At 39.3% G+C, this 14,843-nt stretch overlaps 2 protein-coding genes across 3 annotated transcripts in view; one reads left to right on the top strand and one right to left on the bottom strand.

The window, feature by feature from the left end:
* eml4 (EMAP like 4) overlaps positions 1 to 14,265 on the top strand; it is a 110,349-nt gene extending 96,084 nt beyond the window's left edge. For both annotated transcript variants that reach the window (NM_001442703.1, NM_001442702.1), the window contains 9 exon segments: positions 2,255 to 2,380; positions 4,575 to 4,706; positions 5,496 to 5,563; positions 6,810 to 6,898; positions 6,974 to 7,071; positions 8,350 to 8,437; positions 8,552 to 8,650; positions 9,983 to 10,113; positions 11,441 to 14,265. In NM_001442703.1, the coding sequence (NP_001429632.1) occupies positions 2,255 to 2,380; positions 4,575 to 4,706; positions 5,496 to 5,563; positions 6,810 to 6,898; positions 6,974 to 7,071; positions 8,350 to 8,437; positions 8,552 to 8,650; positions 9,983 to 10,113; positions 11,441 to 11,941 (1,332 nt within the window). In that variant the 3' untranslated portion in view covers positions 11,942 to 14,265.
* The window catches only part of arfgef3 (ARFGEF family member 3), a 973,876-nt gene that overhangs the window by 513,283 nt on the left and 445,750 nt on the right, over positions 1 to 14,843 (bottom strand). The gene's annotated exons all lie outside the window — the stretch shown is intronic.

Here is a 14,843-nt window from a genome sequence, read left to right as displayed (position 1 = left end):
AATCCAGCTTAAACCAGCCTAAGCTGGTTGGCTGGTGTTAGCTGGTCGACCAGGCTGGTTTTAGAGGGGTTTTGGCCACTTCCAGACTGGTTTCCAGCCATTTCCAGCCTGGTCCTAGCTGGTCAGGCTGGGAGATGACCAGCTAAAACCAGCTTGACCAGCCTAGCCAAGCTGGGAGTCCAGCCAAAACCAGCTATATCCAGCTTAAACCAGGCTGGTCAAGCTGGTTTAAGCTGGATTTTGCTGGTCATTTTCCAGCCTGACCAGCTAAGACCAGGCTGGAAATGGCTGGAAACCAGCCTGGAAGTGGCCAAAACCCCTCTAAAACCAGCCTGGTCGACCAGCTAAAACCAACCAACCAGCCTAGGCTGGTTTAAGCTGGATTTTTCAGCAGGGAAAAGAAAGTACAGTGTTATATAAGGCAGATAATTGAGTTAAATTCAGGTTCAGCGTCAGTGCCTAGTTATTTTCTTGTTTATTTATTGACTGTACAACAGTATGTACATGCGAAAGATGAATGTAAAATAAAGTGCTAGAGGGTTTGGTTGAGGGCCAGATCTGTAATTATGTACTTATGTTTTGTAATTACTATTGTGTTACTGAGTGCATGTTACTGCATGTACATTATATTCTACTTGTACAGTTCATTATATTAAATGTACACTCTAGTTAATGTAATTAGTAGGGATGTAACGGTATCAGAATTTCACGGTACGGTAATACCTCGGTATGAATGGCACGGTACGGTATTTATTGAATAATTTACAGGAAAAACACAACTAATGAAAAGACTCGAAAAAAGTGGCAAAAGTGTTTATTTACCTCAGCACTGAACATATCAATGACATACAAATTAACCATCTATCTGTAAGTTTCCAAACAGGAACTTAAATTTTTCAATTTTAATAACAAAAAACTATAAAACCATATAAAAAAAATAAAGTTTTAATTTAGTATTGTTGAAAACTCATCACATTCAACATTTAATCACTCACTCACTTAGATAGAGATGGGTTTTTTAAGGAAAATGATCATATAACTATAATCTGGTAAAAGCTGGGATCTCTGGGCATGTCCCCTGCAACAGAAATAAACCCCTTTCATTTGGGACTGAGGTTTCTGGGACAGAGAGATATGATTTAGCCAAGGTTGACAGCAGTGGGTAACGTTGTGCATTGTCTTTCCACCACTTGAGAGGACAAGCCATGAGTGAGATAGAGGTCTCTTTGCGGTACAAGTCAATGTCTGCATCAATCTAACAAGTGTGCTGTGTTCTGCAGTCCCCATGACTGTTTTAGTCGTATTCCCTGACTTACATTTCACCACAGTCTGGCAGTGCCTGCTTACTGTTTTTTTCTTTGTCTGTCACCTTTTCTCCTTTTTCGTATCTTTTTAGAAAGAAACCGAAATGCTTCCACACATCCGATTTAAAACCCGCTTTAGGTTCGATCATTTCCTCTTTTTCTTCCCCGCTACTAGCAGCACACTCCATTTCCGCATTACTGGATCTGTAGTGACAACCGACCGCAAAGGATGATGGCCACGCCTGGGCTGATGGGAATTGTAGTTCCCGCTACCTCCCGTACGCTTCATTCGCCTGAGTAAACTTTTCTCAGAAATATAGTTTTATTGAGTCATGCGCCTACGCTAATATTGAAAAAAATTACTATTGCGGTATGACGGTATTTACAATATTGTTACATCCCGAGTAATTAGCTGTACTATGGAGATAATAGCATGTAAACATCTTAGCAATGTTCAAAACATGTACAGTGATCCCATATTAATCGCGGGAGTTTTAAAAATAACCCGCAATAGGGGAAATCCGCGATGTAGTCGGCTTTATTACAGTTTTTATAGATGTTTTAAGGCTGTAAAACCCCTCACTACACATTTTATACACTTTTCTCAGACAGGCATTTACATTTTCACAGTTTTCTCTCTTGTTTAAACACTCTCAAAGCTCAAACCTTCATAGAAAAATAAGTCCAGTATTATAGAAACCAAAGATCATCAGGCACTCTGTGATATGAACAGTGTCTTGAGTCGTAGCTGGGCACCGCAGACAGCCACCGTGTCATAACAGTCTGGTGAAAAGGGTCTATACTGAAATAAAAGTCTGCAGCATTATCTGGTTTGCACAGACTTGATAGTTTCATCTAATTAATGACTGTTTTAGCTTTAAAAGTGCAGTTTAAGAAAATATAATGTTATAAAGTACAGGTCCAAATAATGTGCGTTTGCCTTCCTTCAGGTCCCGGATCAGTATGGCACCATTCGTGCGGTGGCCGAAGGCAAAGGCGATCAGTTTCTGGTGGGAACGTCACGCAACTTCATCCTGAGAGGAACCTTCAATGACGGATTCCAGGTGGAAGTGCAGGTATAACACATCTTTAACAGTGTGAGAGGCTTTAGAGAACGTCAAAACTTTCTGTCACAAAATAATGCGTCACACTTTACAATAAGCTTCATTAGGTAATGTTAATTAATGCATTTACTAACATGAACAAACAGTGAACAATACATTTACTATAGTATTTGTTCATATTAGTCAATGTTAGTTAATGAAAATGCAGTAGTTCATTGTTAGTTCATGTTAACTCATGGTGCATTTGCTAATGGGTAACATTTTATAATAACTACACACTATAAATAATTTATTAAGCATTAGCATCTAGTGAATTCCTTATTTATTAAGCATTAACTCTACATTAATAAGCGTTAGTAAGCAGTTTATAACTGCAGCTACAAATGCTCTATTCTTGACTTACAAACATATTTAAAATGTGCTTAATAATTGTACTTTCATACTTTGTTAATGATTTATTTTTTATTACTAAATGAAGCATTGCATTATTTACAAACCATTTGTATTTAAGAGTAGTTGAGGGTTTTAGGATCATTCAGAATGAGTTAATAAATGATTAATAAACTATTGAAATCAACGTTTATATGTCTTATTATTCAGGCTATGCATGTTAATAAATGCTTTATTAACTCAACTTCATGCAGTTTTGTGACCTAATCTAAAGTGAGGACTATTCATGCTTTATAAATCCCTTATAAATGACAAATAAAGGCTCAGTTAAATTATAAACAAAAAGAATGACTTTATTCATTCCTATTCATTTATTCGTCCTTCATAATGTCCTATTCATTCATTTCAAATAAAAAATAAATCTTTGCAACCCGATCTAAAATATAATCAGTGTAGAGTTTAAACATTGCATCTTATTATATTGTTAAATTATTATATTGTTTTATCCAGTTTTATGTCGTATTTTGACACTCCTGTTATTCAGCAATGTTTAAACTTTATCAAAATTGTTCTTTTTAGAAAAGACTGCAAAGATTATTGTTCATTTGATTCTGAGCCTTTAATAGTCATTTATAAGGGATTTATAAAGCATGAATAGTCCTCACTTTAGATTAGGTCACAAATATGAAGTTGAGTTAATAAAGCATTTATTAACATATTAGTTAACTATTAATATATGCCTGAATAATAAGATATATAAATGTTGATTTCAATAGTTTATTAATCATTTACTAACTCATTCTGAATCATCCTAAAACCCTCAACTACAACTGGTTTGTAAATAATGTGATACTTAATTTAGTAATGAAAAATAAATCATTAACTAAGTATGAAAATACAATTATTTAACACATTATACAGGTGCTTATAAGTCAAGAATAGAGCATTTGTAGCTTATTAACGCTTATTAATGTAGAGTTAATGCTTAACAGATAATGAATTCACTATTTGCTAATGCTTAATTAATGATATATAGTGTGTAGTTATTATAAAGTGTTACCAACTAAGGTAAACAAGCATGGACTTGGATGTTTAAAATGCATTAGTAAATGTTCAATTATGATTAATAAATGCTGTACAAGTGTTGTTCATGATTAGTTCATGTTAGTAAATGCATTAACTAATGAACCTTATTGTAAAGTGTTACCAAATAATGCATAGAAAACCAATCGATCTTAATCTTAAAGTGCACATGAACTTAAAAACTATTTAATCAACCATGTTGATTTTGTTAGCTCACATTGGTAGTTTAGTGTTGGTCAAGTCATCCGTGCATGTCGTTAAGAAAAAATGCCCTTTTGATCTAAAATAGAAATCTGAAAATGCACTTGCACCTGTTTGTTTTCTGTTCAATTCTCAGATTAGGTCAGTCTGAGTTATTGGGTTTGGCTAACATACTGAACCACACCCTTAAAACTGTCGGTTTTGACAACACACAGAAGTGGTGAGCAGGAGGAATCTGTTAGGCTGTAATAACTCTCCTCAAACTCTTTTACCCATCTTACTGAATGAAATGCCTACTTTACATCCAATCAGCTCGCAGTATAAACAAGCCACGCCCACTATTTTCTCATTTAATCTTCCGTCTCTCTAGGATCTACGTCACAATATATTTATATATATATATATATATATATATATATATATATATATATATATATATATATATATATATATATATATATATACATCATTATCATATGTGTGTGTGTTTTTGCTGAAACTGCAGTATCAGTTTGTTTGTGTGTGTTTTCAGGGACACACTGATGAGCTGTGGGGTTTGGCCACACACCCCTTTAAGGACCTGTTCCTCACCTGTGCTCAGGACAGACAGGTGTGTTTGTGGAGCTCAGTGGATCACGTGCTCGAATGGACCAGACTGCTGGACGTAAGACTCTCTCTCTCTCTCACACACACACACATTCACACACACCCATTCATTAATTTTCCTTTGGCTCAGTCCCCCATTTATCAGAGGTAGCCACAGCGGAATGAATCGCCTACTATTCCAGCATATGTTTTACACAGCGGATGCCCTTCCAGCTGCAACCCAGTACTGGGAAACACCCATACACTCTCACATTCACAAACACTCATACACTACAGCCAATTTAGTTTATTCCCCTATAGCACATGTGTTTGCACTGTGGAGGAAACCGGAGCACCCGGTGGAAACCCACACCAACATGGCGAGAACATGCAAACACCACACAGAAATGCCAACTTGTCCAGCTAGGACTCAAACCAGCTACCTTCTTGCTGTGAGACGACAGTGCTGACCACTGAGCCACCGTGCCACCACACACATTCCATAAGTTGCCATTGTTTTTATTCTGTACACACTGTATTTTCTATCTACTTATCCTAAACCTCACAGCAAACTGTGTTTTACTTGCTGATTGAAACTCCTTCTGGATGAAGTTTAAGCATTTTAAATGGGTCATCAGCAATGTCCTCATGATTCCCCTTCTCACAACACAGTTATTTGCTTGCTGATACTACATAGGTGACTTCAATTTACTCAACATAAGAAAACATTTTGAAACAATTGTTGTAACAAAACATTAGGTGGTCAACATGTTGCATTATTTTATCAAATGGTCTTGATTTAATATAGATTTTTTTAATGTAAAAGTATACATATAGCAGTATTGATGTGTTTTGTGTGTGTTTTCAGGAGCATGGCCACTGTGCAGATTTCCACCCCAGCGGCTCAGTTGTGGCCATTGGCACTCACTCAGGGAAGTAAGTAAACTCTGCCATCTCTGCAGTGATGTGGTTGCCAGAACATCATTTTTTTTCTGCTATTCGTGTATTTTAAAGTGTAATGCATTCTAATAATTAAGAATTGAGTTTTAAAGGCGCTGTACTAGAATCAGTTTTTTTATAATTATTATTATCTCAGACTGATGGCTGAAGGTCTGGCCAGTGTAAATTGACCGGTAGGTCAATTGGTGCTTTTGAAAACACTGTCGGTTGGGTTTAGGGAAGGGGGTGGGTGGGTCAATTGGTGCTTTTGAAAACACTATCGGTTGGGTTTAAGGAAGGCGGTGGGCGGGTCAATCTGTGCTTTTGAAAACACTATTGGTTGGGTTTAGGGAAGACGGTGGGTGGGTCAAGTGGTGCTTTTGAAAACACTGTTGGTTGGGTTTAGGGAAGGGGGTGGGCGAGTCAATTTGTGCTTTTGAAAACACTTGGTTGGGTTTAGGGAAGGCAGTGGGCGGGTCAAGTGGTGCTTTTAAAAACACTGTCGGTTGGGTTTAGGGATGGCAGTGAGCGTTCAATTGGTGCTTTTGAAAACACTATTGGTTGGGTTTAGGAAAAGCGGTGGGTGGGCCAATCAATTTTTTTGAAAACACTGTCAGTTAGGTTTAGGGAAGGCAGTGGGCAGGTCAATTGGGCTTTGGTAATGCGTTGGGCGGGCCAATCGATGCTTTTGAAAACACTGTCGGTTGGGGTTAAAGAAGGAGGAGGGTGGATCAGCCGATCGGTCAGTAAGTCAGTCAACAGCGGCCTCTGGTGGATTTATGCGAGAACAGTAGATGTGAATGGCACTTGTGGGAGAAATTTGAGATCTGAAAAAGCGAACACAGCAGCCTCTGGTGGATTCGCGAAAACAAAAACTGCAAAAAAATTTACCGCCCGGACGTATTTCGCAATGTGCAGAAGTGTAGGCAGGGGTTTGTATCCATAATGAGCCTGGATTGTTTAAATGAAGTTAATTATGTAATTTTAGTTTATTTTCTAATGTTTTGTTTTTATGTTAATGCTCTGTATTTGATTTTTATCCACGTTATTTACAAATAAAAAAATCCATAAATAGTTAATATTATTAAAAGATTGTTGAATAGTCCACTTACGGTAATTTTGTTTAAATTATATATAATATATCAAATTAAATATAGAATTAGAATATGGAACATGTGAAACACTTAAATAAATGTGCATTTAGCATTTCAGAGCTTTAATGGTCTGATTTGATGTGTTTAAGGTGGTATGTTCTGGACGCAGAGACGAGGGATCTGATTGCCATCCACACAGACGGCAACGAGCAGCTCTCAGTGATGCGCTACTCTGTCGGTGAGCGGCATATTTCTGTTTTCTGTGATGTAAACGTGTGTGTAAAGCAGACAGTTTAATGTCGCTGTTTCTCAGATGGCACGCTGCTGGCAGTGGGATCACATGATAACTTCATTTACCTCTACACGGTGTCGGACAAGGGACGCAAGTACAGCAGATATGGGAAATGCACTGTGAGTTTTACTGCTATGTAGTGTTTTTCGACCATACTACAGTAAAGTACTTGAATGAGTTGTGGTGATTCTATGGTTTTTATAGGAACAAAACAACTAGTAATATAAAAAAATGAGCCAATACTTTAGTTCTACAACTACACTCACCGGCCACTTTATTAGGTACACCTTACTAGTAGCGGGTTTGACCCACTTTTGCCATCAGAACTGCCTTAATCCTTCATGGCATATATTCAACAAGTTACTGGAAATATTCCTCAGAGATTTTGCTCCAAATTGACATGATAGCATCACACAGTTGCTGCAGATTTGTCGGCTGCACATCTATGATGACAATCTCCCCGTTCCACCACATCCCAAATGTGCTCTATTGGATTGAGATCTGGTGACTGTGGAGGCCATTTAAGTACAGTGAACTCATTGTCATGTTCTGAACTGTTGATACAAGGCAGGATGAATCCATGCTTTCATGTTGTTGATGCCAAATTCTGACCGAATGTGTCAGCAGAAATGGAGACTCATCAGAGCAGGCAACGTTTCTCCAATCTTCTATTGTCCAGTTTTGGTGAGCCTGTGTGAATTGTAGCCTCAGTTTCCTGTTCTTAGCTGACAGGAGCGGCACCCGGTGTGCTCTTCTGCTGCTGTAGCCCATCTGCCTCAAGGTTGGACGTGTTGTGTGTTCAGAGATGCTCTTCTGCAGAGCTCGGTTGTAACGGGTGCTTATTTGAGTTACTGTTGCCTTTCTATCAGCTGGAACCAGTCTGGCCATTCTCCTCTGGCATCAGCAAGGCATTTGCGCCCACAGAACTGCCGCTCACTGGAGATTTCCTCTTTTTCAGGCCATTCTCTGTAAACCCTAGAGATGGCTGCGCGTGAAAATCCCAGTAGATCAGCAGTTTCTGAAATACTCAAGACCAGTCTGGCACCAACAACCATGCCACGTTCAAACTCGCTTAAATCACCTTTCTTTCCCATTCTGATGCTCGGTTTGAACTGCAGCAGATCGTCCTGACCATGTCCACATGCCTAAATGCATTGAGTTGCTGCCATGTGATTGGCACATTTGCATTAACGAAATTTGCATAAATGAGCAGTTGGACAGGTGTACCTAATAAAGTGGCCGATGAGTGTATATGTTATATTTTACTACAATACACCACAGTTTCCTGTAAATTAAACACTATAGTAGTTTTTATGTCCTTATTTAGATTTTTTCACTTTGATTATTGCAAGTGCTACAACAGTAAGTTGTTCTCTGCTAAATCTTTGAATCCTCAGGGACATTCCAGCTACATTACACATCTTGACTGGTCCCCCGACAACAAGTTCATCATGTCCAACTCAGGAGACTACGAAATCCTTTACTGTAAGTGTCTGACCACAGGCTCGCCTCTTCCCAGAAAAACATTGCCGTCTAATCGCACTCCGGTTTCGTCTCGTTATTGAATGTTTATATGATGGTGTTGTTGTTTTTCCGCAGGGGACATTCCAAACGGCTGTAAGCTGATCCGCAACCGCTCCGAGTGCAAAGACATCGACTGGGCCACGTACACCTGCGTGCTCGGCTTCCACGTCTTCGGTCAGTATCTGTGCACTGAGGCATCATGGGACTTTTCATGCTCAGACAACTCAGTTTTGGTAGAGTTGGGATACTCTTTTGTTTTTTGTTTTTGAATCAGTCACATGCACTCACTTTCTTCAACGCCTCAACTCAAACGTTTATCCGTGTCTCAAGAGTTTAGTGGTTGTCATTTGAACCCTACTTTCTGCTTTACACTCTTTTATTCCAGTCAGTGGTTTAGCCTTGAGGGGGTCTGAGTCATTCTCACTCACAAACACCCTTACTTGGCAGTCCAAATGGGGTTATACCAGACTGTGTTTGCTAAAGGAAATTATGAGTTTTTTTTTGTAACCATATACACTTTAAACAATGCTAGGCTCCACACAGCATAAAGGGATTAAGTTAACATTATTTTGAATCTGCCACTATGCTGACACACAGGCATTTGTAGCTCTGCCCTCTTTTGAAAAGAGCACAATCTCATTTGAATTTAAAGATCTAAATTTGGCGTTCTATAATCCCTATTAATAACTCCTGTACAGCAGTGCCACAACATTCTGACACTTGAATACCAGTAAGGTCTAGTTGTTGTCAGTGGGCTTTTTACAGTGTCTGCTATAATGTTAATGCTGTCTTTGGTGTGTTTATACATTGATGAATATGGCCACTGTGTAAACCCTGCTGAAAAATCCAGCTTAAACCAGCCTATGCTAGTTGGCTGGTTTTAGCTGGTTGACCAGGCTGGTTTTAGAGGGGTTTTGGCCATTTTCAGGCTGGTTTCCAGCCATTTCTTGCCTATTCGTAGCTGGTCAGGCTGGAAAATGACCAGCTAAATCCAGCTAAAACCAGCATGAAGCTGGTTTTAGCTGGTCATCTCCCAGCCTGCCTAGCTAAGACCAGGCTGGAAATGGCTGGAAACCAGCCTGGAAATGGCCAAAACCCCTCTAAAACCAGCTTGGTCGACCAGCTAAAACCAGCCAACCAGTCTAGGCTGGATTAAGCTGTTTTTTTCAGTAGGGAATACACAGAAAGTTACTATCTTATTGCCACATTAGATCGTTATAATAACATAATAAATGCCTTCAGTGATTTCCTGAAGATAAATAGCAATAAATAACACAACTTGAATAACTACAGCAGTCGCGAGGAGATCGCGAGGACATATGATGACGTGTGCAGGTGCTGTAGTGCTGTTCTTATGGGTAAATATTAAAGCCCTACAAAACTAGAACTGGGATTGGGCCTTAATCGGAGAATTGTCTTAATCTTATTTAAAATCTGAATGTTGGTGTCCATGTAAACATACTCGGTGTTGTGATGTTGTGCTCTGATGTATTCGTTGTGTTTCAGGCGTTTGGCCGGAGGGCTCAGATGGCACAGATATCAATGCGCTGATACGATCCCACAACAGGAAGGTGATCGCTCTGGCTGATGACTTCTGTAAAGTACACCTCTTCCAGTATCCCTGCTCCAGGCCCAAGGTCAGTCACCACATTTACATTTACATTAAGTCGTTTAACAACGTGGTCCTTAACCATTAGGTCACGGACTGGTATCGCTCCGTGGATCAATTGGTACAGGGCCACACAAGAAATCATTATGCATTTCAGTTTTATCTATTATCCAAGTCTGAACATGCTGTTATTTAGAAAAATTAATCATTTTGAAAAATTACCATAGTATCTCGGTTACTTGAGCGCTCAAATTTAACCCACAAGCAGCAAAATAAGTAAGAAACACGACGTTGGAAAGTTTCTTTGTGAAGAGGAAAAGGCTCAGTGAAGGAACCACGAGCTGCCAAAGAATAGATCCACAACCCATTTGTCAACAAATCAGGTGAATCCAGCATGTCTGTGCAAGAAGATCAGGTGAAAACGCAAATGGCGGCCACATTTTAGGGGCCGTTCGCATATCACATCTTTTCTAGAGTTCGCACAAGTTTTTTAAGTAAGAAGGGGGGAGGGTCTTTTTTAAGGGTCAATTGGGGGACCCATAAAGTGCCTTGAAATGTGCATTTTTTAATCTATGTTTCATATAATGTCAACTAAAAAAATCAAGAGAAGGTGGGACATATAGTAGCTCCTCCCCTTTTTAAAAAGCAGCCAATAGCGTTTGGTTTTTATCACAGCTCTGCCAGTGAGAGTGATTGAGCTCAGGCGCATCAAATGAAAAGCAAAGTCAGCGCAACAGCCTAGTGGTTAGCGTGTTGACATACGGTGCAGTAGCACGTCAGGAAGTCCCGAGTTCGATTTCCAACTTGAGGACATTTCCCTACCCTACCCCCTCTCTTTCTCTCCAACTTCGCTTATTGTCTCAATACTGTCTTATCTAAAAAAAGCAAAAATAAATCTTAAAAAAATTAAACGCAAATGAGAAGTGAGCGGGGCATGTCGGATACTAGAGAGCATTTGATTGGTCAGAAGATCTGATAAGAAACTGAAGTATGAGGTGGCATGAAAAAAAACGTTGATCGATGGAAGTGACAAACTGCAAGCGTTGGATGTTTAAATCAGGTGTATATCTTCAAATACTATTTTGGAGCACACTAGCTAATAGGTATCTTTAAAATGAATAGACTAAAGCTAACATAAAAAATGGATTTTAATTTCACCGACCTTTAATTGAATTTGAATATGTAATTTGTATAGAAATGATTCACTATTTCCCTGAGGAGTGCCCAGAGTTATAGGATGATACTGAAAGCTTGTCAGACAGTGAGAAGGGGAAGGAGCTTTGCGAAGGGTCAATTGGGTAAGATTGATGAATGCATTCATCTGAAGTTTCCTTGGTTTTGTTGTTTAATTGCAGGCCCCAAGCCACAAGTACAGCGCCCACAGCAGTCACGTGACCAATGTGAGCTTCATGCACAACGATAGTCACCTGGTTTCCACGGGTGGCAAGGACATGAGCATCATGCAGTGGCGTCTAGTGGAAAAAACCTCTTCATTGGTGCACAGCGACTCCAGTCTGGGCTTCGGCGACTCCTTTCTGAACAACTCCACCCCTCGGGGGCTGCCATCGGTACCCAGCATCCCCAACACTCCTACTGAGCCTGTGCCGATGGCGGTGCCAGTCTCACTAGCCATCAGCACCCATCCCGACTCCAACACTCCACCTCCAACACCCCCTGAACCCCTGCATAAGGCCACTCCTAATGGACAGCAGGACGGCTCGCCGGAAACTCCGCCCCCTTCTGATGATGCCACGCCCCCTTCCGACAGCACTCTGAGCCCAAAGGACAGCCTAGAGCCTAGTGATGATACAGCCACGCCCAGTGACGAGGGCACACCCTTTAACCCGCCCTTATAAGGTGTCTAGCCCTTCCTCTTTCTCTCTTGCTCAATAGCGCGCCCAGAGGCACCAGCATGACACTGCAGCCTTCCTGTGGGATTACAGCAGCAGAGTCTCCTCGGTTTTTTTATCCTTTCGAGATTTTCTTTTCATTTGTGTCTTAGTTTTGTTAATGTTTTGTTCTGTGGTCGTGGAGGCATTGGTTTGGCTTGGATGGTGAGAGATTTGGAATTTGTAGTTAAAACCAGTAAATTTACACTGACACACACACACACAAACACTAATACAGACATTCATACGCGATTCGGTAACTGATTATGTTAAAGGTGGAATTAAATCAGTTTACCTGCCTGAGTTCACACAGGCCAACACACAAATGAAACAAAATCAACACAAGCTTTTTTCTATACTTAAAGGGTGAAATTAATTAATTAATTACCAAATCTGTACTTCACTTATGAGGTTTACTATAAATCTTTTGGTCTTTATTGGCTCGTCCTCATATCGTTCCAGACCTGTTTGACTGTCCTTCTTATGTGCATAATAGAAAAGATCTTTTGAGGATCTTTTGAAATGTTTGAGAAACCTTTGAGGATCTTTCGAAGAGGTTTCGAGGGTCTTTTAAGGTAGCTTCACATATTTTTCAAAGCTGTTTCAAAGATCTTTTGTGGATGTCTTGAGGATCTTTCGAAAATGTTTCAAGAATCTTTCAAGGCTCTTTTGAGAATCTCTCAAAGATGTTTTAGGGCTCTTTTGAGGGTTTTTAAAAGATGTTTAGAGGCTCTTTTGAGAATTATTCAAAGATCTTTCGAGGCTTTTTAAAGAATCTTTCGAGTCTCTTTTGAGAATCTTTCAAAGATCTTTCAAGGCTCTTTTAGGAATCTTTCAAGGATCTTTCGAGGCAATTTTGAGAATCTTTCAAAGATGTTTCGAGGCTCTTTTGAGAATTTCTCAAAGATGTTTCGAGGCTCTTTTGAGGGTTTTTAGAAGATGTTTAGAGGCTCTTTTGAGAATTATTCAAAGATCTTTCGAGGCTTTTTTAAGAATCTTTCGAGGCTTTTTTAAGAATCTTTCGAGGCTCTTTTAAGAATCTTTCGAGGCTCTTGAGAATCTTTCAAAGATCTTTCAAGGCTCTTTTAGGAATCTTTCAAGGATCTTTCGAGGCTCTTTATAGAATCTCTTAAAGATGTTTAGAGGCTCTTTTGAGAATTTTTCAAAGATGTTTCGAGGCTCTTTTAAGAATCTTTCGAGGCTCTTTTGAGAATCTCACAAAGATGCTGCGAGGCTCTTTAAGGAATCTTTCAAGGATCTTTTGAGGCTCTTTTGAGAGTCTCTTAAGAGTCTCTCAAATATGTTACAAAGATCCGTTGCGGATTTATAAAAAAAAAAAAATATGTCTTGAGGTTCTTTCAAAGATGTTTTGAGGATCTTTTGAATACATTTCAAAGATCATTTGAGGGTTTATTCAAATATTTGAGGATGTCTTTAGGTTCTTTAAAAGAGAAGATGTTTTGAGGATCTTTCGAGTACCTTTTGAAGTTTTTTTAAAATAGTTTCAAGGATCTTTTAAGCACTTTTCAAAGACCTTTTGACAGTTTTGCTCCAATTTCACTTGTGTTCTTTAAAATATCTTCTTCTGTTTTGCAGAAGGCAACTTAAACAGGTTTGGAATGACATGAAGTTGAGTAAATGTTCATTTTTAGGTGAACTAAGCTTTAAATCACGTTTGAATGTTCATTTGTGTTCTCTCTCACTTTCTGTGAACATTGGTGGAGGAACTGGGTGTGAAGCTAATTTGCCTGCTTGCATAGCATCTGTCCCTGAGCCAAAAACTATAGGACGTGCAAATCTGGTGATGCCAGGCAGGTGTTCCTGGTTCATACGTTGGACTCAAGGACCTCAATATTCCAGGCTGCTTCTGCTGGTCATCATGGTCATGGATACCTTGAATTTCAACCATAATTTTTGCCTTGAATTTACTGAACAATAGCCATGTACAGCTGTGCACGACATTCAGTATATCCGCAGCGAACACATTCTCACACAAGCCTGACCTGCAACAAAAACAGGTCTGCATGGTGATAAACAGCCGATATATAGTAGTTCCAGTCTCACCCAGCTGTCTAAGATACCGCGCCACTCTTACATCTCCTTTTTTTACACTGGAGATTTTCATACCATCCGTTTTAAACTCTCATCCAAATGACTCTTTTCTCACTGAGACCGAATTGTTTTTAGGTTTAATTTTGGGACTGTCTTTCTTGTCATTTTGTTCATTGGACTGAGATGTTCTTGTTTTTTATCATGCGAGAAAGGAAAGATTAAACGAGTCTTAAATGTGAGTGCTTGTGCGTGAGTGTGTGTGTATATGAGCCAGTCGTTCTTCTTTCATTCCTCTCTCCTTCACATCTTCTCAGGGTCTAGATGGAAAAAGTCAAAGGAAGAGAGAAAGGTAGAGTTTTTTCTGTCTCTCCTTTTTGGAAAAGCTTACACAATAATATCAGAAAGTAAAGTATCATGATTTCGCAATGTTTTTGTTGAAAACCGGTCATACATACACAGGGTGGGCCATTTATATGGATACACCTTAATAAAATGGGAATGGTTGGTGATCTTATTGTCCTAATTGTGGCACATTAGTATATGTGAAGAGGCAAACTTTTCAAGATGGGTGGTGACCATGGTAGCCATTTTGAAGTCAGCCATCTTGGATCCAATTTTTGTTTTTTTTTATACGAAGAGGGTCATGTGACACATCAAACTTATTGGGAATTTCACAAGAAAAACAATGGTGTGCTTGGTTTTAACGTAACTTTATTCTTTCTTGAGTTATTTACAAGTTTCTGACCACTTATAAAATATGTTCAATATGCTGGCCATTGTGTTGGATTGTCAATGCAACCCTCTTCTCCCACTCATC

This window comes from Danio rerio, chromosome 13 (genome assembly GCF_052040795.2).
Source record: "Danio rerio strain M-AB ecotype USA chromosome 13, GRCz13ab, whole genome shotgun sequence".
NCBI lineage: Eukaryota > Metazoa > Chordata > Actinopteri > Cypriniformes > Danionidae > Danio > Danio rerio.
The sequence above is the reverse complement of the archived record's forward strand: the minus strand, read 5'-3'. Positions and strand labels throughout refer to the sequence as shown.